We start from the raw sequence: 25,117 nt of genomic DNA on the forward strand, positions 1-25,117 counted from the left end.
GAAATTACATATTATTGAAATGGTGTTGATATTTATGCAGCAGTAGCATTGGTACTGGATGAGGTCAGGCCATGTCCATATCGGCGAGATCCCGCTGGATGCTATGTTATGTCATCACCGTTTAGATTATGGCTATATCCCGACTCGAAACAGATTGGCCGCAGAGACGCATCTGGTCGCTGCATTACCGTCGCATATACTTATTTCCTACAAAACAATGCATTAAACGGGCAGCCCCCGCCTTCCCCGTCTATGGTCTGTGCAGCTACAAAGGTTCAAAGGGCCTGGTGGATGCAGCTGCAGAGCGGAGGGTGGGGCATGCGGGGGGTGAGAAGGAGAGGCAGATCCAGGAGGAGATATCTGTTCAGTGATGGGACAGGGGGACGGGCTGTGCCGCTGTGGAGTGTCTCAGCGGGAGTTGGACATGTTCCCCCGGCCCTCCTTAGCGCAGCCTGCGGCGGCATCGCTTGCCCAGTGTGTGTACCATGTGGGGGGCATCCTGGCCGTCCCTCAGAGATCCAGGCTGGCGCACGTAGGTAAGAGTGTGTGCGAGTGAGTGTGAGTGAATGAGAGAGAGTGAATGAGTGAGTCAGTGAGTGTGAGTGAATGAGAGAGTGTGAGTGAGTGTGTGAGAAAGTGAGTGAATGAGTGTGAGTGAGTGAATGAGAGTGAGTGAATGAGTGTGAGTGAGTGAATGAGTGTGAGTGAGTGAATGAGAGAGTGAGTGAATGAGAGGGTGTGTGAATGAGCGTGAGTGAGTGTGTGAGTGTGACAGAGAGAGAGAGTGAGCGTGCACTTGCGCGGTGTTTGGGTTCTGTGTGTTTGTGTTTGTATGCATGATTGACTAAATGTGTGTCTGACTTGTGGGTGACCATATAATGTTTTTATCAAACAACAGTGCTAGTGGTTATATTTCATAGGTCTGTATGTGTGTGGTTTCAATAGACAATTAGACATGCAGGGATGTGGATATATGCACATGTTTGTACATGTATGTATTTCTGTGCACACTTGTGTATTTCTTTAGGCATGTGTTTGTGTGTCTGTCTTTGTGTTTATGTATGTGTGCAGTTTGTGTGTTTTGTGTGGTTTTATTAAATAATTGTGGTCTGTGTATATGGTTGGGTGTGTACATTTTTAAATGTGTGTATCTGTGTCTGCGTGTGTGTGAGTGTGCGTGCGTGTGCATGCATGTGCGCGCGCGCGTGTGTGTGTGTGCCAGTGCTACTCTTTGCTCTATTGCTCCCCTCAGTGAAGTCAGTCATGCGGTCTAAGGTTTTAAACAAAGATCAATACATTTAATACATTGCGGGACAATGTCAGTTCAGTGTGTCTCTTTGCTGACTTGCAGCATGGATGCTGAGTGTTGTGAATGTCCATATGATCTGAATAAGCACACGGTAGTCGTATGTAGCAGATGGCACTAAAGGCAGCATATACCCAACGTAACCGGAAGATTCTGGGCTATTTTTAGAGCTGTGTGTGTGTGAAGCCTCTCGGCACATTCCTCTTGAGACGGCACAGCGCAGTGCAGACCACATTACTATAACTACTCCTCCAGATAGTGTGGTAAGAACGTGATGGAACGTGTGTGTACTGTATGTGTGTGCGCATGTGCGTGCCTGTATGTGTGTGCATGTGTGTGTGTGTGTGTGTGTGTGTGCATTTAATATGTTTTAATGAGCTGCTGCCTGTACTCTGTTGCTGTGGCAACATGCTCTTTGAATCTGGATGAAAATATAAATCAGAAAAAAAAGACACTCCATCACGTGATCGGAGAGCTCATCTGAAGTAACATGAAGTAATATTTATTACTGTATTCATATATATTTTGCATTCAGGTGCAGTGGGGTGCAAAATTACAATTCATCTGTACCTGTTTGAAAACAAACCTAAACTCTAAATGGTTCAGAGTGAAACATGAGACCTTTCTGCAAAATGTAAAGCAAGATCGCTTTTTATTTTCATTTTTTTCTGTTTATAAATGATTTATGAAACCCTGTTGGATTATTCTTTATTACTTTTTAAAAAGATGATTACTAAGGCCCAGACCCTGGTGATTTACTCGTTAGGGCTTCAATGAGTCCGGTGAGTATAATTTCAGGGCTGAACTCCATGCCTTCTAAAGTATCCAACTGCAGTGGCTAAACAGTTGTCCAAGGATTTAAGAATTCAAATTTTAATGAATTTTAAGATTCATTTCCACGAAGTAGAAGAAGAAAAACTCTCTTAATGTTTCAAACTACCCATTTCCACTACCAGAAACATTATTAGAGCACTTTTTAGACATGTTGTGTGTTCAGAGAGGCTCTTCTGCATATCACTGTTGTGTGGTTGTAACAAGACTTTTCTGCCCCAGAACTGCTGCCCACTGGATGTTTCTTGTTTTTCGCACCATTCTCTGCAAACTCTAGGTTTTTTTGCGTGAAAATTCCGAGATACTCAAACCACCCTGTCTGACACCAATAATCATTCCACGGTCAAAGTCGGAATGATTCCACGGTCAAATTTCCCCATTCTGATGGTTGATGTGAACATTACCTGAAGCTCCTGACCCATATGTGCATGGTTTTATGCATTGCACTACTGCCAAACGATTGGCTGATTAGATAAATGCATGAATAAATAGGTGTGCAAGTGTTCCTAATAAAGTGCTCAGTGAGTGTATATGGATATGGTCACTGCGATATTGACTCTGCTGGTCCATGACTGCTTGCTGGTAGGAGCAGATGAGCGTGATGACGACCATGATGACGGTAATGCACAGGTGTGGCTCTATTATGCTGCTCATTGTTCGTGGGACAGTTGGCCTGGGCAGAGCTGGCTTTGTTGATTTGGGTTTAACAGAACAAGCTTAATGACCTAATTATCCTCCGTTTGATTTCCTCTGCCTTGCACAGCACGCCGTGCTTTCATCTTCAATTTGTGCCACGCTGCCGGAGTTAATAAGTGTGTGTAATGCCCACCCTCCAAAAAAGAAAAGAGAATACATACACACAGAAATTCAAATTCAAGGTCAGCTGAGGTGAAAGCTGCAAATCAGCTTTGTGATTTTTATTGAATTCTGAATTGTTTCCTTGCATATGCATGAAGACGCACACACACAAACACACGCACGCACTCGCACCCAAAAACAGATACAACGCAAGCAGGTGTGCATGCCCATTGCGGGGTTGACTGGCCAATGCATTATGTGATGCACATTTGTCACAGAGAATGATGCTGACAGAGAGGTGGTGGAATTATGGGAGGACTTGAACGTGATATCAGAGGTCGGCTTCCACCCCTGAACGTGATATCAGAGGTCAGCTTGAACTTCCACCCCTGAACGGATACACGCGTGACACACACGCACGAAAAAGCCCCTGCAGCGGCCTGCTCCCTCCAGGCTCTGCCTGTAGTGAATGAGAAGGGCCGCTCGTCCCAGGGCAAGCAGAGCAGTAATCGGGCGTGAAGACTTCCTCCCCACTGGGCTAATTGGGTTTCAATGAGGTGGAGAGAGATGGAGTAATGAGAGGGGTTGGGCCACTTTAAGGCAGCTTGGGTGATGGAGCACATTCTGGGCTCTGGTGAAGAACCTTCAAGTAGTATGATTATTGCATTAATCCATCCATCCATCCATTATCTTGCTTATCCTGAACAGGGTCGCAGGGGGGCTGGAGCCTATCCCAGCATACATTGGGCGAAAGGCAGGAATACATCCTGGACAGGTCGCCAGTCCATCGAAGGGCACACACACCATTCACTCACACACTCATACCTATGGGCAATTTAGACTCTCCAATCAGCCTAACATGCATGTCTTTGGACTGTGGGAGGAAACCGGAGTACCTGGAGGAAATCCACGCAGACACGGGGAGAACATGCAAACTCCACACAGAGAGGCCCCGGCCGACGGGGATTCGAACCCAGGACCTCCTTGCTGTGAGGCGGCAGTGCTACCCACTGCACCATCCGTGCCGCCCTATTGCATTAATTGAAACAGATTTAATTAACAGTCATATTTGACAGACTTCACATGCACAGCATGTTGTTTGTGTTCACAAGTGTAATGCTTTTTCATTCGATTGATGAGATTAATTGAGTCTTTTAATATTGCGGTGGTGCTCCTGGAGAAAGCAGTCGGGTCTCAACATATTTTTTGTGTGTGGTGAATTGTAAGTGATTGCTGCAGAAAATGGGGAATGGATCAGTTGTGGGTTCTAATCCCTTTCAGAATGATGTATCTCCGTTGTGGGCGGCCTGTAGCGTAGTGGTTGAGGTGCATGACTGGGACCCCCAAGGTCGGCGGTTCGAACCCTGGTGCAGCCACAATATGATCTGCACAGCCGTTGGGTTCTTGAGCAAGGCCCTTAACCCTGCATTGCTCCAGGGGAGGATTGTCTCCTGTTTAGTCTAATCAACTGTACGTCGCTCTGGATAAGAGCATCTGCCAAATGCCATTAATGTAACGTAATATAATGTTGTGATTGGATTTATATAGAACCAATGCATGCATTCTTAGCATATGAAATGCAATCCAAATTATCTTGGAGAAAGGGGGTCTAACAAATGATCATTTAAATAGATAATGTTGGTTTTGAAGTTATGATGGATAATGGAACAGAGGTTGTGATATCTGCTTTGTCTTTTTTTCTCAAACAAAAAAAAACAATGTTTCTGAGCCACGTGCATGAAACTGAGCCACATACATTTGAGATGATTTAGAGACATATTTAATTCAGTGAGAACAAGCGCTGTGTTATGCTGTCTCACTTGTGAGGAGAGTATTGAGGCACGAGGTGGCGGCTCGTTAAGGTGATACTGTGGCAAAGTGTGAAGTGTCTTCCCTGCATGTAAACTGCTGCACGCTGAAGGAGGAGGCAGCGTTTTTCATGTCCTTTCCGTCTGTGCTCGCAGGCCCTGTTGCGACAGCTGCCATTTTCTCCACACAATAAGTAAAAACAGAACAGAAATGGGCTGGGTCCCTGCCAGTTCTGAGTCTTTTAGCTCCTTCCAAAGAATGCTGTGTTGTTCTTTGACATGGGCTGTGCAACACAACTGGCTTGACTCTAGCCCAGGTTTATGATATGCAGGTTTTCTTTGATACACCCATACATAAAATGTGAAACATAAATCTTTTTTTTTTTTTATTCAGCTATTTTCCTCAAGCACTGTGTGAATCTCCAGTTTTGTTATCAAATACTCTTTTAGGCAGGAAAATTAATAATGAACACATGATCTGTTTTGCTATTCTTGGTTGTAGATATCTTGAATATAGATTTTCTCAAAGTTTTTTTATGCAATTAACATGTGTTACAGTGCCGATCCAAGTTATTGATTAGTGATCTCATGGCAGACCATTTGAATGACTGGAGACAGTGGGACTCAGGAAATCAGTAGGGGAAATGATTTGGAAATAATGAGCCTGCTACATAATGCAACTGAGCCAAGCAACAGATTGCGAGTAAATTGTTTGTTCCAAACAGCTTTCCGATATGATGATCTTTGTTCCTGTTCTTTGAGTTAAGTGTGTAATTACGCGTCAAACATATTAAGCAGCTTTCTCTTTTATGGTGCTGGTGTCATTTGGTTTTGGACATATCAGAGGAGATGCATATCTCCATCCAGATGCTTCTGTACTGGGATGCTATAGGATTCAGAGCTGAATGGAGAGATGTGGGGAATGGATGAGGGAGGGAGTTGGGGGTCTGTTTTGGCTGTGAGGGGAAGTGGCACTGCGAGGATCTGTACATTAGAGACTGCCATTGGGCCTCGGAGCTCGCGTGTAATTGACGTGTGTGGAGAAGGGCTGAACTGGGCTACTGATGTGTGCGTTAGGGGCGCAGTGGCTTGTGAGGGCTGTATGATTTACGGGGTCAGTTGTATGTGAGGGGCGGGTGGAGAGTGATTGCCACCACTGCTTCTAAATTGGTCGCCGGTGGAGTCTAACCCTCCACTGAACCAGGGACAGCTCCACCTTTTAAATCAGCGCCGTTTGGAAGCCCGTAAGAAACCTGAGAATGTGAACTTCCAAGCGTTTCCTACAGCAAGGGTGAAGCTCCCCTAGCTGACTTGATGTGGAATGAAAATAAATAGACACTTTTGAAGAGTGCAGTGAAGAACAGGCACCTTTAAAGATCACACTGTATATTTCATTTAGTTAGAATAAGTGTGCAGCAGGAGAAAAGTGTGTACTAAATCCTTCAGAAAGAGAGAGACCCATTCATAATGAAGAATACATGAGGTGCAGTACTGGAGCCAGGGTTTGGGAAGGTCTGATCCCACAGCGAGCCCTGATCAGGCAGTTGAAAGCCAGAGAGGAAACCTGGAAAAACATTTCCTCTGCATTTATGTCTGCGCATCCTTTAGTTTAATCATGTGCTTCAGGGTAGTTCTTTTGTCGGTTTGCCATTTCTCTATTCACTGGCAATTTTCTGTCTTAATATTTACCTACTGTTTATTTTCACTCAATGAAGAAGCTCTGCACTTTTGACTCTGCCCCTGGCAATGAAATGCAGTGAGGGAAAACGTATTTAATCTTTCATGTGCGCGTTTGTTTAATTGGATTTAATTGGATTTCCCCCAATCTATCGACTGAAGCTAGCAGAACTGGGCCAGACTGTTGGAGGGGGCTGTCTGTGGACAGTGGTGTGCCAGCGCCACACAGACGGGAGCACAAATTTACGGTTCCCTTTTGTGATCTAAGCTGATTGACAATAATGTGTTCCTCGTTTTATTTTAAAAGCAATATTTCTTTGAGCCCCTGACAGCCTCGTAGAATGGTCGACAGTTTGTCCTCCTGCTTTAGAGTGCGTGCAGTGCTGGCTCTCCTCTTTGCCTCTTAGGCAAGTAAGAGAAATGTTCTGTGATGCAGCAGATGTGGTGGCCGCAGCCTCTTTTCTATTTTCAAATTCATTTTCCATCAAATCCTCAAGATTCATTCCCTGTTATTCCTGATAAAGCTCAGGGAGGGTTTGGGTTAATGTAATGAGGTTAATTTGGCCTGAGCCCCAACCCCTCCCCCTCGCCCCAGCTGCTCCTTAAGATGTCTTGTTCATAGCAAAGGTGGAAAATCCAATTTCAGAAAGTAAAAGTCCTCCCCAGTATTTTATTCCAATCACCTGGATTTGGTAATTAGCACAATTCTTCATGCAGGAGATGCAGCTAATTTGTGAAATCAGTGGAGCAGCAGCTTGGATCAGTTGTAAAAGTCATTTTGTGGAGCAGTGGTCAGAGCAGCAGTGTCCAGCAGTGGTCAGAGCACTCATTGGGAAAAAAGCTAAGTGGAATATTTCATATTTCATTACCAACTGCCTTTGTAATTCCACCATTACTTGTGGCTTATTTACTGTCAGCAGGCAGAAATGCCAAGTTGCTGAATTCTTTAAAACGGATTGCAAATTCCCTGTAATTGAGAAACAACATTAAATAAATAGAGTTCACCAGTTATCCCAAACCATATACCATATACAGTAAGTAGCGTACTGCACACAGCTGTTCATGTCGACATCTGCCTCTGGATATACACAGCCGTATCCCATATGCAGATGTTTCTCATGTGTGGAGTAGTCATATGGAAATGCTTCGTGATGACCCCTTTGGCGTATGGTGAGGAGGTGCGTGTTAACTGCACGTGTGTATGGGCATGTGCTTGCCTGCTTGTCTCTGTGCGTGGGAGATCTGGGCTCTTCTCTTAAACACACCTGGGTTGGGTGCAGACATTTATGCAACCTCCTTGTCCTTTCTGGCCTGCCCTGCTTTGAGCTGGGAGGTGTGTGGTCAAATAAGTCTGTATCCCCAACCCCTCCCCCGCCCACCGAGAGTCAGAGAGATGACACTGTGGGCGATCGATGGCATACGTGCGATGTGTTTTTATCACGTGGGTTGGAGCATTTCTTTAACCAGCATGCATAATACATTATTGAGAATGCAGCTCATAAAGTTTCATGACAATGGGAGAGCCTGCCTTTTCAGAGACCTGATGTGAGCATGTGTCTGTTGCACAAAAACCCAGAGAGGTTGCATCAGATGACTGCAGTGCGGTGTAAGCACCAGAACACTGTACAGAAGTGTGGTTGCAGGTTTGCATCCTATTGGGGCAATGTGACTGTACCCTGGAGAAAGGTATTCAACAGTCATGAAGTCCCAGACCAGGACAAGATTTCTATCTGCAATCCCAGGTTGATGCTTTAATGTGTTCATTACTCCTGTACCCCACCGATGCCGTCTGTGATGGCTGCTTGATAAGGCTCCTTTCTTGTTTATGGGTCATTTTTAATGCTGGTGCCATTGGAAACTAGGTCGTTGTGACAGCACCATGTCAGAACGGTCGGAAATGACAGCTCACGGCCATGGATGTGAACTTGTCTCATTCCGGTTCCCTCAGTGGAGTGGTTTGGTCCTGTGGCAGTGCCCTTGTCTGGATGGTGTTATGAATGAGCCCGGCTCACGCCTGTCCCCGTTTCTCTGTGTTGCAGTGGAGCGATGCATGAGTGTCATGCAGTCGGGGACCCAGATGGTCAAACTGAAGAACGGCTCCAAGGGTTTGGTGCGGCTCTTCTACCTGGACGAGCACCGGTCCTGCATCCGATGGCGGCCCTCCAGAAAGAGCGAGAAGGCCAAGAGTAAGTTGTGTGTCTCTATGGAAACGGTGCTCAAGAGTTTATGCATCGTTTCAAATTTTCACTTGAACCCGATTCCCTCTGACGAGCTTCTGATTAGAACAAGCAGATTAAGTATTGTGACGACATCAAATGCAGTGTGAAACAATAAAACAGTGTGCTTTAACTTGATTTGGAAAGAATTGAAAGTACCAAACCCCTGTTCTGTTGCTGGGCTCACCAGATGATCAGGTCCTTTTCCATTGGTGTTGGTGTTTAATCCTTTTATTTGTCTTCTCCCTGGATCTGTTCCTAAACCTTTTGTTCTTAATTCTGACCCGACCTCATCTTAATGGTGGATTATCGCTTAGCGAGAGCAGAAGTGGTGCTGTGCATTTTAACTGCTGCTGTTTTGATTTTTCCCTTTTGGCAGAGAAAATGCTAACATAATACTGCATTGCTCAAACAACAAGATAAGCCTCTTACAATGGCACCATTTGCATGATTAAAACAAAAAAAACCCCAAACAGTTCTCTTCATCGCCTGGTTTAGAATCAGGGCCACTGCTGTCTCTGTCGCTGGCGGTGGTGTTGTTTTGGGAGACATATGGGAAATCTGGAAATTAGATTAGATTTTAAAATTAGAAGTGTGAAAGCCCGATTTGATGCTTTTGTCTCCAGCTTTTGCTTTTCTCTTTAAAATAGAAATGCTGAATGCCAAGAAAAACTGGTCAGGAAACTCTTAACAGGATTACCACTATGTTTGTAATATCAGAACTTTCATATGCGCCCACATTTAAGATAAATTATTAGAAAAATGTTGGCCTTGGTTAAGGGTTAGCAATACAAAATGTGCCCTCAACCTAGAGAGTTATTATTCAGCACTCAGTTCTGATATTGAATAAATATTGCTTTTTGAATACCATTCCAATGCTCCTGAACAACAAGCTTCAGTCATTGATGAATTTGATCAAAGACCCTGATTTTATTTTCTCCATAATAGCCATCTAGGTTTTGCATACCTTTGGACCGTTACACTTGACATCTCAAGACAACAAAGGAATCTTCACTATGCATATGAATGCTGTAAACTCATATGACTCTTTTAGAAAGTCTTTGAGTGATCTGAGTGTTTGGTATTGAACGGTCCATCTTATTTCCTTGCTGTCTTTTGTGCTTCTCAATTCACCCTATGAGAAGCTCTGGCTGGTTAGAGAGGCCGAGTTTTAGCATACAACAGGACACGGTTCAGAATGTTCAATCATGTAAATGTAAATGGCTGAATACCTTTAATTTCATGGTGTTGATATGGCACATTAATGGGAAATGTATCTGTGAGATGATGCTGATGAGTGCTCACTGAAACCCTTTTCACACATACAGCCTTACCAAGCAATTCCAGAACATTACAGTTTTAGTCATGTGAATTTGCTGGCTTAAATAACATTTATGGAAATATTTCATTTTTATCTCAGTGAGATCAAAACAGTGTTTCTAATGTGGACAAAAATTAACCAGCCACAAATAACTAGGATGTGATGTGTAATAATTCTGCACCTTGTTCATGCCAGCTTATTTAATAAGCGCCATTTTTACTCCATGGTGGCTTTCTATTGACAGGTGATTCACTGTCTCTGATGCATACCTTTAATGCATTGCCACTAAATTGGCAGAAAAGTTAATGAGGGAAAGTTCTATGTTCCATGTGTGAAAGCCACTTAAATGGCTGACGTGTGGATGCGTAGAGTATAGATTAGCTGTCACTGACGTGGACAGTGTATTACTGCAGCTGTATTAGTGGGCTCAAGACAAACAGGCATCAGGCTTTTTCTTCATACAGTACAGAGCCACTAACACAAAGGTGGTGTATATACATGAGATATAAATGGGATTATGGTGGATTATTTGATGGTGTTCAGAACGGGAAGATTCAGAGTCTGACACTATTTTATTTAGTGACGATGTCAATCCACATGCAATTTGTCGAACGCTTTTCTCTTGTATTTCAAGGGATTTCTTCTTGATGTATTTTTTTCCTCATGAAATGTGTTTATTTTCTAATATGTTTTATGTATTTTGTAATATGAATACATCAAAATAATTTCCTATGATTGTATTATTATTTCTGCCATTCCAAACAGAAAGTGAACACGATTGGTCGTATCCCCCTCCTGCTCTCATTGTGCCCTGCCTCCCTGCCCTTTGCAGTCACTATCGACTCTCTGTACAAAGTGTCTGAGGGGCGCCAGTCAGACATCTTCCACCGACATGTAGAGGCAAACTTTGACCCCGGCTGTTGCTTCACCATTTACCACGGAAACCACATGGAGTCCCTGGACCTGGTGACCACCAAGCCAGAAGACGCACGCACCTGGGTGACGGGGCTCCGGTACCTAATGGCTGGGATCAGCGATGAGGACTCATTGGCTAAAAGACAACGCACCCATGACCAATATCCTTTCTCATAGAGGCCAAGGGGTAGGTTCACAGTTTCCCACATCTATGCTTTGTAGCAGATACTGACCCAGTTTCTTAGAGCTCCTTCTCCAACACCCTTCTGGCTACCTGCAAAAGAGGTTGAGCCCATGTGTGAAACGGACAGTGCCAAAACTACCCCGTCACTGATAAGGCTCACTCCTTTCCAGACATTCATTCTTGCACCATTTTATGCATCTTATTTGCATAAAAATGTAAAGCATACAAAATACAAGAACCTGGAGATTAGTCTAAAACAAGAAAGCACTACATTCTCCCATATAAAACAGCAGTTCTTTTACTTTTTTTGCAAAAGTATGTAAAAGTATGAATAATGATCAATAGATGAGGGTTCAAAGTCCAGGTAGAAAGGGTTACCCTACTGTTACCCTGCCACTGTGTAGGCAGACAAGAGATGTGCAGTTATCCCCTGCCCTGGTCACCATGCCAACTGCAATTGCACACACAGCCCTCCAGCTAAGCCTGGATGGCTGTCAGGACAGTTTCTGCACCCTGTTGTAGCATAGGAGCCCTCACACATCCAATGGCTTTCCAATTTGCCCTTTTGGTTTGGTTTGGGCGGAATGCCTCTGCATAATCTAATTTATTCCCACCCTCCCTTGATAACACTCACACTTCTGAACATTTATGCCCTCGCTTCCAGATATTATTATCACAAACTTCAGGCCCCCAGATCTGTCATCATTCATGGGAAAATTGAATGCTTTCACGGTCTTCTTTAAACACTGTCCATAAGAATTCCCTGTTTTATTACTTGAATTTAAATTTCATATTCCACCAGGGATATGAATTTTAATGCCTAGTGGTTTTATGCATTACATTCAGCTGTTCTCTCCATGACTAACTGACTGGAGAGCAAACTTCCTATAATGCATCAATGACCCCTCAACCCCTCCGTATGAAGTATCTTAATGCATTAGTCCGTTGGAGAAATGCAAATAATGTATTTGAAGCATGAACCCATAGTGTGAACCCTTCTAAATGCCTTTGGCCAAACATGGTCTGTCCCTGCCTTAGGAACCTTTGATAATCCCTGACTCAGAATGTCCACAGTACCTTTCCTTAATATATGCCACATGGATGAAACAGACTTTTGAAGAGGCAGACAAGAATGGTGATGGTTTCCTGAATATTGACGAGATCTACCAACTTCTTCACAAGATGAATGTGAACCTCCCGCGCCGTAAAGTGAAGCAGATGTTCCAGGTGCGTCCCCTTCCTAGAAAGTATGTTAGACACAGCGGATAACCTGGGGGAAATGTGTGCACCAGGATCTGTATGCAGATTTTAAAGGATTTTGCTGGTCACCTAAGGCCAAAAACAAGCCAAAAACATGTTTTTGACAGGCCAGCTGCAAGCTACTATCTGCATATTTAGTAGACAAAAAAAATAAAGTGTTTGTAGTGCTGTCCTCAGTCGTAATCATTTCTCATTTTCTGGTTTTTACAATCAATCAAAATGTACAGATTGGCTCTACTGCGTTTCAAGTCAATGACGTATTTAAACCCAAGGCAAGCACAAGGATTCTTATATCAAAAAAATCTATAGCTTATTACATGTGGATTACACTCTTCTTATCGTGTGGTAATGGTATCCTGTTCATCTCGGTTATCATTAGTAAGACAGGGAATTGAATTTCTGTTGAAGGTTCAGTAATCCCAAGGACTCTGGGAATAAAAGGCTGAATTAAATAGCTGGTATGGAGCACTGCTCCATATCCTTGGGCAGTGCTTAAGATAACAAGAGAGGGGACTGGGGCAAAATGGTGAAAGGCTTTCTGGTGTAAAGCTTCTGCCCTAGAGGGAGGATTGGAAGGCATTCACTGTCAACACACATTTCCCCATAGCAATAAGAGAGGTCAGTAGAGTACAGTATTATCCTGCAAAACTGATGTAAACAAGGAACATTCAATATTTATCTCGTATTCATGAAGCTGTCCCATTGATTGTATTTTTCATATATTTTTTCTGGCATTAGTCTACCAATTAATCTGATGACTTCTGACAATTGAAAGTTCAGTATTAAAAATGTATTATGGTTCTTCAGTAACAATGTGCAGTTTCTTGCCAGTGGCACTGCATTGGTTCATAGTTGTTGTTAATACTACTGCCCAGATGTTCCTTTGGGATAGTCATAAGTCCATTAGAATCATCAGTCAATTATGCCCAAGATACCATCACTTCACAGTCAGAGATTCCCTTCTAATGGCTGGTTTTAATAATATTTTATTTCTGTTTTAACATGTTCTGGGTCTGCAATGAAGTATACATGATTGTATATAAATACATGTATATGATTATTATTATTATTATTATTATTATTATGATAATAATTTTTATTATTATTTTAATTATTGTCATTGTTATTATTATCATTGTCGTCGTCTGCTCTCATGTCCGCTCTCCATATCACTTCACAGGAGGCAGATACGGACGACCAGCAGGGCACTCTGACTTACGCAGAGTTCAGCGTTTTCTACAGGATGATGTCCACACGCAGGGATCTCTTCCTGCTGCTCATGTGCTTCAGCGAGAAGAAGGACCACCTGACTGCTGAGGAGCTAGGAAACTTTCTGCAAACAGAGCAGAAGGTCTGTGTTGGTCACGTGACAGGAATTTGTATCATGTGACTGGTTATGAGCAACACCATGACTGGCATACGTGAAACATATACATGCTTGCAATGCAGTATGATGTGGTATGATGACTGCTGATTCATTTGACTCTTATTAAGAGCTTAATAAGAAGAGGGAATGAGTCACTCATAACCAGGATTTAATAAACAAATATATATATTTATTTTAAACAGTGCATGTAACTCTATGAAACAGCTACACATACATATTGAAGCTGATATATAAAAACAGCCTGTTTAATCAATTTATCTGTCTGCCTGTCTGATCTGCTCTTCCCATTCTTCTTTACTCTCTTTACCTGTATGCACTTGGTGTTAAGACCCGGTTTTGGGAATAAATTATTGTTATTGCAGATTATTATTTGGTAACTCTCTAAATAAAGGTTTCAGCCTTTATTTAAAGAGAGTGATTCCCATTAGCATCAGCCCAGAGGCACTTACTGTGTAATCTCATCTCTGATGATGGGACTGTCAGACATTGTTTCTGGAGCTCAATTTGCCCAAATGAAAGTGCCCTCAGTTTCTGGGCTTTCCTGGGGGAAGGGACCCTTTTTAATAAACTGAATAAAAACAATGCAATGGTAGGTTGAAAAAACACATTGAGATGTCAGAGCAAGGCCCCATGAATGTCAAAATGGATGGACCTATCATATGCTGGCCCTTGTGTTCATGATGCACTTGACAGACTTGGCACCGCATGATGGTGGATTCATATCATGATCATTGATCCACTGTTGGCAAATGATGGCTTCAGTCTTTTTGGGGTTCCTGAAGCCTCACTCCTCCATTGCTAGCTTCTTGCTTCAGAATCATTCTGTCATGTTTTCCTTCAGTGTGTGATAAAATATGGCACCCTGGGAAGAAAGAGGAGTGAAAAAAAACCCAGCCTCCCCCTGGCAGGTTGTGTACGAGTTCTCATATTGATCCTAAAAGGCAGCTTCAAAAAACATGCCTCTCTTTCCTCCCCTGTGTCCCTGCAGATGGCCAACGTGACCACAGAGTACTGTCTGGATGTCATTGATAAGTTTGAGGTCTCAGACGAAAACAAACAGAAGAGTGTCATGGGAATTGAAGGTAAGCCTCTCTCTCGCTCTCTATCTCTCTTTCTCTCTCTTGCTCTCCATCTCTCTCTTTCTCTTTCTCTGTCACTGTCTCTGTCTCTTTCTCTCTCTCCCCTCCCCCTGTAGGAGTTGGTTGGGTTTGTTTCTTTTTTGTTGTTGGTTGTTTTTTGTTTTTGAAGCCCTATAATTTATGTTCCCTCTTTTTAAATCTCTCTCTCTTTACACTTTTCCAGTTCATTATGATTATGCAGTATTGGTGTGAAATGCTTTCTATAAACCTTCCCAACGCGTTATATAATTAGTATAGAACAGCCGTATATTCACTCCAGAGATCACTTACAATGGAAACACTGTAATTATAGGAATGACAACTGTAATCTTAAGTAATGAAATATTGTTAACTGAATATATAGAATTGATCATTTGTCAGTGGAAGATGTTTGGGGCAACCCTTCTCATGTGTCTTTCCCTCTTCAGTTCCATTCACCTCCCTCTCGTGGCCTTTGCTCATAGGGAGAAGTTATCCTGTTGTTACCATTCTGTAGCGAGTTTGAGAGAACCTCTTTCACCTTTTCTCCTTCAAACCTACAAGAGCAGTTCTGTTTTTCTAATTTCATATTAGCAGCAATGGCCCATAAAATTTTAATAAGCAATTTACTGGTTCCTGAAAAGCTTGGTTTTGCCGTTAAATAATTTGCCGTAGGCAAATTAGCTTCTCGTTATGTCACATAAGTATGGAGAGTGATCCTCTGGGATTTATTACCAGTTGAGCAGATGTTGCAATTCAGACCTGGCCTCACATCAAAAGCACATGTTTGGAGCAAAGCCACTTTATTGTTGCAAATAAAGAAAAGAGTGGAAGAGCAGTCACATTCAACCAGGCTGATTTCGGTGAGGAAGAATTTAACTTGGCTGTGTTCGTATTTGTGCATATCTGTGTTTTATGTCTGCTTGTGTGAATTTGTGTGTGCATTTGTCAGGTTGGCACTCAGGTCAATTTACCAGCTATATGGAACAAGTGAAAGTTTATTTTATTTAGTGTTTGGTTTTTGATGAGTTTGTTGCTGTTGTTACTGATGTTGATATCATGTTAATGGACCAGTGCTTATTTCAGTTTCAGTCATATACAAAGCTGTCTATTGATTTTAGTGACTGCGACAGGATCAAAGCTTTGGGCATAGTTTAATGCCAGGAAGACATGCAGTCTTTTGAGATTTGGCTAGGATGAGCAATGTGTGAGAGATGTGTGTGTTACTGTGCCAGTTCCAATTTATTGGAACGAATGGGTCACCATTGACTTATTGAATTCTGTCCCCAAACTGCAGAACTGAATGATTGAGAGTGAGTAGCAAACAGCTGTGTCCAAGGAAGACTGTGTGTACCTGCGTATGCGCATGTGTGCATGTGAGTGTGTGATGGTAGTGTTATCAATCTTGAAATCATCCTAGGGATATTACTGTTGAATTGAGATGTTGACAGCAGGCCAGTTTGTGTGACACTGTCAATCAAGAGCCTTCCGTTTCTCTCATCTCCCCCTTTGGATCTGGGGGATGTTTTATTCAGTCTAGAAAAGTTTCAGATTGCAGTATTCAGGATCGTTCACTACGAAACCAATATACGTTTCTCTACAGTTTAAATGTAACACCCAAGCTATAAATAACCTGCAAATCTGCAATGCACTAAAAGCATTAACAAGGCATTTCAGGCCATGCTGGGTTTTATAATGCCACATACAGTAGTTAATGCTTTCTCCCTAAGCATGAAGTTATATGTTTTTAATATGCATGCTTTAATACTAAATTTCCATTGGTTCAGTCCTTTGCATTAAAGCACAAAACAGCCTTGCTTACTCATTTGGAATTCTTATAGAAACACACTTGTTCAAGTTACTGTAAGCACTGTGATTGTCCCCATTAGAGTGTGTGTGAGTGTGTGTGTGTTATTTGGAGGGCACAGTATGTGATTCTCCCCCTCCCATCAATATCACAGCGTCATATGCTCTCTCCTCCCCTCCAGGCTTCACCAACTTTATGCGCAGTCCTGCCTGTGATGTCTTCAACCCCCAACACCATGAGGTGAACCAGGACATGGACCAGCCCCTCTGCAACTACTACATCGCATCTTCCCACAACACCTACCTGACCGGAGACCAGCTGCTATCTCACTCCAAGACCGACATGTACGCCTGGGTCCTTCAGTCTGGCTGCCGCTGCGTGGAAGGTGGGCCCTGCCTCTCCTGCTTATCAAAGCCCTGGGTCATTGTGTGATATCAAAGCCCGTGGGTGCGGTGTCTAAATGTTGTCTCGGGGTGCTACAGTTGTGCAGTGTATGTGCTGTATGTGGTTGCTTAATGAAGCGGCTTAACTTTCTGCGCTTGCAGTCGACTGCTGGGACGGCCCTGATGGGGAACCCATGGTCCAGCACGGCTACACCCTCACCTCAAAAATCACCTTAAAGTCCGTCATCGAGGCCATCAACAAGTATGCGTTCATCAACAACGAGTATGTACTCTACTCCCTTCTGCGGTATTCAAAAACAAATGTATTCAAGAATCTGTACCGTGAACTATACCTTTCTCAGTTCATCTAACATTTCTCGCTCCACATACTGGCATTTCTATCTCTGGCCAATGACAGCTCAGATTATGGTCCTGTTATGGCTAGTAAAATGGTTCCTAAAAAGTAAAGGGGAAAGCTTTTGTTGATAACTTCACATAATAGTTGAGTTATACTCTACTGAAAATTTGGCTATGCAATTTGTTTTTAGGTCTCCATAGTCCTTGCGTCAAGAAAATATGTGTAATTCACATAAAATTAACTTCTTCTTTATGATAGAAGATTAAAAAACTAAGTAGCTGGTCATTTCAGCTGGATTTTACACTGGGGAATTGTTTTGTAAGTGGTTGTCTCATTACGTGTTGACATGGTTTGTAGCGTGTAGCTAGTACTATTTGGTTTCTGCATGGAGATTTCAAATGTGCTTCAAAAATGACAGCTGTGGAGGCAGTCTGTTTTTCTTTTATTTTTCCTCATTTTTAATTATTAAAACCTGTTTGAGTTAATGGATCTCCGAAAGAAATGAAATGAGGCACCTCCCGCTCACACGTCACATACAGATTACACCTGTCATTTACCACTTCAGTGGAGAGAACAATTCATTTTCATTCAGTTTCACTCAATTCAGTCTTCAGCAGCTGTGTGTCTCTGCGTGTGCATGTGTGAGTCTCTCTGCATGTGCGTGTGTGAGTCTCTCTGTGTGCGCATGTGTGAGTCTCTCTGTGTGGGCGTGTGTGAGTCTCTCTGCATGTGTGAATCTCTCTGCGTGTGCGTGTGTGAGTCTCACTGTGTGTGCGTGTGTGAGTCTCTCTGCATGTGTGAGTCTCTCTGCGTGTGCGTGTGTCAGTCTCTCTGTGTGCGCGTGTGTGAGTCTGTCTGTGTGTGCGTGTGTGTGAGTCTCTCTGTGTGTGCGTGTGTGAGTCTCTGTGTGTGTGCGTGTGTGTGTCTCTGTGTGTGTGTGTGTAAGTCTCTGTGTGTGTGAGTCTCTCTGTGTGCGCATGTGTGAGTCTCTGTGTGTGTGTGTGTCTCTCTCTGTGTGCGCATGTGTGAGTCTGTGTGTGTGTGTGTGTGTGAGTCTCTCTGTGTGCGTGTGTGTGAGTCTCTGTGTGTGAGAGGTGTGTGTGTGTGTGTGTGTGTGTGTGTGAGTCTGTGTGTGTGTGTGTGTGTGTGAGTCTCTGTGTGGGTGTGTGTGTGAGTCTGTGTGTGTGTGTGTGTGTGTGTGTGTGTGTGTGTGTGTGTGAGTCTCTCTGTGTGCGCGTGTGTGTGTGAGTCTCTGTGTGTGTGTGTGTGTGTGTGTGTGTGAGTCTCTGTGTGTGTGTGTGTGTGTGTGTGTGTGGGTGTGTGTGTGAGTCTATGTGTGTGTGTGTGTGGGTGTGTGTGTGAGTCTGTGTGTGTGTGTGTGTGTGTGTGTGTGTGAGTCTCTCTGTGTGCGCGTGTGTGTTTTGGGGTGAATAAATTGTAATGCATAGAGCTCAGCCTATGGGACCTTTTTCCATTTGGTAGATTTTCACTTTTGAACCATTCTGCTTACTTTAAATAAAACACATTTTTGTATTATGCATTTTTAATTCAATTTTTAATTTTGTATTATTCATTTTTAATGCACTGACTCCATGGCACTAAGCCATCTTTGTGGTTACATTTGGATCATTTGTTAGATACAGAAACATTCACATTTCATGACTTTCACGAATGTGACATGTAGACTTGGAAAATGATTTCTGTTTTTTTACAGAAATTAGTAACTAAATGAGGGATACTGCTTCTTCCAGTTACAGACAATAAGACACTTTCAGAGGCATAAAGCAATTTTTATTGGATTATAAGGCATTCCTTTTCTCTTACAGAGCCACACACACACACACACACACACACATCCCTACCGGACTGTTGCAACACCTGTACATGGGTTATATATAGACCACCTGTGGTTGTCTGATTTCAGTTAACAAGACGTTTCCCGACAGTTTGCCGCTATGTCTGAGGAATGTTGAGCAGAGAGGACATTATTCTCCCCATATTTCAAGCACACAGTTCACACACACACACACACACATACACACACAAACTATTTATATCAACATACAGTGCATGTCAGTTCATTTAATATATTTCCATTTAATAGACTTTTTCCATGTATTTCTGAGCTGGGCAGGGAATAACTATCCTGAACATGAATATGTGAAAGATGCACAGAACCAAACCTCTCATGTTTCATTGAAGACTGAATGGCAGATAAATTGTTGCATTGCTGTGGTTGTGGTGGCTTGTGGTGTCCTCACTGTGAATAAGGGTAGCAACTGTGCAATCGTCTTCAGGTACCCGGTGATCCTCTCCATTGAAAACCACTGCAGCATCCAGCAGCAAAAGAAGATCGCCCAATACCTGAGGGAGATATTCAGTGACAAGCTGGACATCTGGGAATCGCTTGGCAAGGACTCCAAAATGCTGCCTAGCCCCAACAACTTGAGAGGAAAGATTCTCATCAAGGTACAGGATACTGTCCGTCCTCTTTTTCTTCTTCTCCTTCTCATTCTCTTTTAGTTAACTTCTGCTGGTCTTCCCTATCTGAACAGGAAGCACCCTAATGGGATAGAACCTAGTTCCCAAACCTTCTATTGTACTTCCAGTGGTAGACAGTTAGAGAAGGGTCTAGTGTTTTATACTAGCACATGCAAATGAAGCCAAAACACACCCAGAAAAACCCATTCGCCAGATAAACCAGAGACCACAAATCAGTGTCCCCTCGTTCTGAAGTGTGTGGTTCATCCCACGATATGTGTCAGGGGTATGCAGCTGATGTGAAATATTTTGGCTAGGTCCAGCACTGATTCACAGAGCATTACTCACAGGTAAGATCTGAATCTGAGTGACTTATTGTCTCGCATCATACAGTCCCTTCAAAAGGTATCGGAACAGCAAGGCCAATTCTTTTTTTTTTTTCTTTTTTTTTTGGTTAAGGTCTGGTGATTGACTTGGCCAGTCTAAAACCTTCCTCTTCTTCTCCCAAATGAAGGCAGTGTGTTTTGGGTCATTGTCTTGCTGCATGATGAAATTCCTCCAAATTAGCTTGGACACATTTCTCCCTAAGTTGGCAGACAGATAATGTTTTTGTAGACTTCTGAATTCATCCTGCTGCTACTATCATGAGTTACATCATCAATAAAGATTAGTGCGCCCACTCCAGAAGCAGCCATGTAAGCCCTAACCAAATGCTAATTGAGCGTATATTTAAATGGTTGAGGGTAAAAATAAATGAATTGAGTGACTTCCTCCAGTCATATCACTTCTCCCAGTAGACAAGTGTGTTGGATCTGCCAAAATGCATCCACCCTTTCCCTATGCCCTCCCAAAAGGCATACATTGCTGTGATATCCAGCAGAATACAGTGTGGATTTCACTGTGATGTTAGTCACAGGATTGGTAGAGGGGGGGCAATGTTCACCTCCAGGGTGGATTAAGATGCCATTAATGTCACATTGATTAAAGGGCGTCTCTAGCTGCCAGGCCTGGTGTCAGCCATGGGCAGAAGGCGTGTGTGTGTGTGTGTGTGTGTGTGTGTGTGTGTCTGGTGGGTGAGGGGGGCATTGTTAAGGTGGAAGGGTGTGGGAGGGGGCTTCCAGTAGTTTGGCGGCTGTCCCCATCATAATTAGTAAGTGAGCAGCCAAATTGCACCTCTTGAATACATAATCAATTTTTGATTCTGCTGCATAAGAGGCATGCATGTAAATCAAGAGACTAAATAAAAATAAAGCGCAAGATATATTAAACTTATGCTTTATTTTTTAACCCCATCCACCCTGCCTCCTTGTGGTTGAGTCTTAAATAATTATTTAATTATTGTTGAGTTCATATTTATATCACACCAAAAATTCTGTCATAATAAAGCCGCAAAATGGCGATGCTAAATTGTTTTAAAAAAAAAAGAAGAAGAAGACTCTCCGCTAGTGAGAACAGCAGTTTAGATTCTTATAAAACAGTAGGTTCTCCCATGCCATGCTTACGGATTACAACCCAGACTCAGACAATAAAAGGTATCCGTGATACCATTTCTCTACGCCAAAAAATCATGTTCCAATATAAGAACTAAAATATTCAATTCAGAAGTTGCATGAATAGCATAGTTTTTAAAATGTATTTCATTCCATGTCCAGCCATTATATTTCCAGTTAGAAATTTGTTTTGCTAATTATTCGATACAGACATATTTATGGAACCAAGTATCCCACCTGTTTATGAAGCTACGACTATTATTATTCCACAACAAAAGTGGAAGTTTGTTGTAATCTGTTCAGCCATGTTCAGTATTTTGTTGGTATTTTAGTGCATCTTTTATATACAACGTATTTACATGCTTTGACATGAATTTGTTGTGTCTCAAATTCCTGAATGGTACAAGCCTCTTCTTTAATTTATATCTTCAACCATGTGTGTGCAGTAAATAGTTTGAGATATTGTCACTTTTAAAGGACTAGTACAAAATAGGTGGAAATTGCCCTCTGGGGGAGGGGGGGAATTAAAAGAATACACTGAATTAAAAGAGAATACACTGTAAAAAAATTCCAAGAAACTGCAAATGGCGTGAGGGGAGAGAAGAAATAAGGGACAAAGAAATGTGGGGCAGGGGATTGTGGGTAAAACAGGGCTGATGATACCTGTGAGGAGCAAGAGGCAGTCACAGCAGGGTAATGGATGGGAGCGAAGCAGGTTGAAAAGATCACTCGATGAGCAGATTGGTGCTCTGCAGGCCCTGTCCACACACAGGAGCTGTTCACCATCTCATGGCTCAAACCCAAATCCCCTTCCCTCAGTATGAACACCTGTTGGCTGCTCCAGGCTTCATTAGATCTCATTTGTGCCGAATTTGAGTTCTCTTTATTCATAGTAATGTCTGCTCACACCCCACCGAGAAGAATCAGAGCAGCTAATGTTGTAGTGGAGATAACAGATTGCTCCACCTGAAGGTTGGTTCACCTTCCTGTGATCACTCGGCAGCTCAAGGTGAAAGCTCCTTATTGATTTTCTTTAATAGCCTCAGAACTGTTATTTTCATGTAGTGTCCACTGGGATGAAGAATGGTCAGTGGATAGGAAGGGAAACGACCCCTTGAAACATTTATCTCCAAGACATGTTTAAGAAGCGAGCAAAGTCAATCTGGGAAATATAAAAATAAAGGCGCCATTATTGCTCATCCCTGTCTGTTGTTTGTTAATAAATACAGTACAAATGTGAAAATGAAGCAAGAGGGAAAAGGAGATGTTTGCCACCGTGATGGTTCTCTTTGCGGTGTGTGTGTGTGTGTGTGTGTGTGTGTGTGTGTGTGTGTGTGCGAGCGAGACACTTGTTAAGGAGTCCTGTGTTTGTGAATGTGGGTGGGTAGCTGGGTGGGTCATGAGGTGTGTGTGCAGCTTAGGTCTGTATGTGCGTTTGTTGTGCATGAGTGAGATGTGCCTTACCATTGTTTTTAACTCTCTCCTCAGGGTAAGCGTCTACCCCCGTACCTGTCTGCTGATGTGGAGGAGGGAGAAGTGTCAGACGATGACAGCGCTGATGAGATTGAGGATGACTTCAAGCTGAAGAACAGCAGCGTAAGTCAGAACAGCAGCTGCCAGACACCAGTGCCTGCTGCTCAGGCTGTGTAAATGTCAGCTCCAGCCAGGAGAAAAGACACTTAAATGTTAGCATTTGTTTTGCTGTCCTTTACTTTCCCTTGCCCTCTCTGTTCATCTCTTTTTCAGCCCTCACTACTTATCCTCCACTGACCCATCTGTTCCTTCTCTCTGTTCTCCTCAACTTCTTTCTCTCATTCTTACAAACCATCTCTTTCCCTCTGTATTTCTATACAGATATATTCCATTGTCCTTCTGGACAAGTACTGTATATCCCATCTTCTCTCCCCCCATCTCTATGCTAGTTTGTCTTCCTCTCACATGTCCTCTCTCCTCCTCTGTAGTGTCTGATTGTTGGGCTTTTGCCACCTCTGTGTACCCTAGACAAGTGCACAGATGATAGGCAGTGTAGACCCCAGGGAATCATAGATTGATTGGCCCTTGTGTGTCACACTGGAGAGATGGCTTTTGGCAGAGGGCCATTTTTCTACCTGGCGGGTTTATTGTAAATGGATGGCAATACAGAGGACTGTGCTTTAGAATAAGCTTGTGTGCTACTGATAGGGCCTTGCAAAGAGTGAGGTCACAGGAAGGATAAACTGAAAAATTTAGTATGCGAGTAAGAGTGTCCTCTCTATACAGTGAACAGTTTTCTGAACAGTATTTAAATAAAAAAACTAAAATAAATTGTTATACCACATAAATATGATATACATAGCTGCTTAAGTCTTATTTATAATAATAATAAATAATAAATAGATACATAGGTCCAAGCAGGCAGTGCAATGCTGCAGAAAGCGATGAAGGCCAAACCAATGAAGGAGCTATACCACCCTCTAGTGCCCCCTTGCGCAGCTATGACTTACAATTCTGACTTAGCATGCTAAATTTCAAACAAGAATATGGCTCATTTCACCATCTTTCAACTTAGAAACCTCACAATTTAGATAACACAACTTTCCTTCACCATTTGATTCAACTGTTCTTGTTCCAGGGCGACCTGTAGCGTAGTGGTTAAGGTACATGACTGAGACCCGCAAGGTCAGTGGTTTGAATCCCGGTTTAGCCATCATAAGATCCACACAGCCGTTGGGCCCTTGAGCAAGGCCCTTAACTGTGCATTGCTCCAGGGAAGGATTGTCTCCTGCTTACTTTCATCAACTGTAAGTCACTCTGGATAAGTCTGCCAAAATGCCATTAATGTAATGTAATATTCCAAATGGCATAATTTTTTTCCAGGCTAACAGTGACCAATTTATTCATGGTAGCCACATTTTTCAAGCTGTTGACTGAATTGACATTCAAATTTCAAATTCATTAGCTTTCCATTCAGCCATTTTTTGGTGTATCAACTATTGTATCGCAATTTAGGAAGGGACTAGTCCATAGATGATAGCCATCAAATCTGACATCAATCAGATGTACATTCATTAGAAGAAAGTTTTTAGTTTATTTCAGGAAATTCTAAACAGTGGCCCTATAATATCTAACGGTCTTGGTCCCATGTTTCTAGGACAAACAGTTCAAAAGCTTTTTACAATTTTTAAGCATGCTCCCAACTCCTCAACTATGCCACAAGGCCAATTGGTGCCATATTCTAATAGATCACAACTTTATAGTTCCCTACCAAGTTTCAAGACTTCACCAGACCATTTGGGAGATATAAGCGGTCGAACTGGAGGAAAAAATAAAAAACAGGACAAAATTACATCTGTACTCCTTGGACCCCGAATAATAATCATTATTATTATTATAATAATAACAATAATAATAATAATAATAAAAACAATAATAACAATAAGAGTGTAAAATATGTCAAATGGACTAGTTTAGTTTACCACTGGTATCAAATTATAGAATAGAGGAAACCACTAGTATGATATTTTTTAAATACCCAACTTCTCCTTGAAAATATTTCTCCCTGCCTCCCTCTTGCTTCTTTTTGAAACATTCTCCCCTCCCCCAAAACTGCCATATCCATCAGCAACCAGCATTCCTGTCGGCCATCTTGGATCTGTTGGAAAAATCACCCACAAAATCCCTCCTACTATTTTACACACCACACTTGTCCTCCATCATGCCCCATTTCCTCCCAAAAAACTCAAACCTGTCCCCTCTGTTCTGAACCGTCTGCTGAATTTACATTCACTAAACAAATTAAGAGGGGCATATATTCAGCGA

At 42.6% G+C, this 25,117-nt stretch overlaps 1 protein-coding gene across 1 annotated transcript in view; it reads left to right on the top strand.

The window, feature by feature from the left end:
• The first annotated feature begins 370 nt into the window (after positions 1–370).
• The window catches only part of plch1 (phospholipase C, eta 1), a 42,824-nt gene continuing 18,077 nt past the window's right edge, over positions 371–25,117 (top strand). Inside the window, exons 1-10 of the mRNA XM_061216470.1 lie at positions 371–536; positions 8,460–8,606; positions 10,790–11,033; positions 12,154–12,283; positions 13,497–13,667; positions 14,692–14,785; positions 16,789–16,992; positions 17,153–17,273; positions 19,646–19,817; positions 22,808–22,915. Coding sequence (XP_061072454.1) covers positions 371–536; positions 8,460–8,606; positions 10,790–11,033; positions 12,154–12,283; positions 13,497–13,667; positions 14,692–14,785; positions 16,789–16,992; positions 17,153–17,273; positions 19,646–19,817; positions 22,808–22,915 — 1,557 coding nt within the window. The remainder of the gene's footprint in view (positions 537–8,459; positions 8,607–10,789; positions 11,034–12,153; positions 12,284–13,496; positions 13,668–14,691; positions 14,786–16,788; positions 16,993–17,152; positions 17,274–19,645; positions 19,818–22,807; positions 22,916–25,117) is intronic.

This window comes from Conger conger, chromosome 13 (assembly GCF_963514075.1).
Source record: "Conger conger chromosome 13, fConCon1.1, whole genome shotgun sequence".
Taxonomy (NCBI): Eukaryota; Metazoa; Chordata; class Actinopteri; order Anguilliformes; family Congridae; genus Conger; species Conger conger.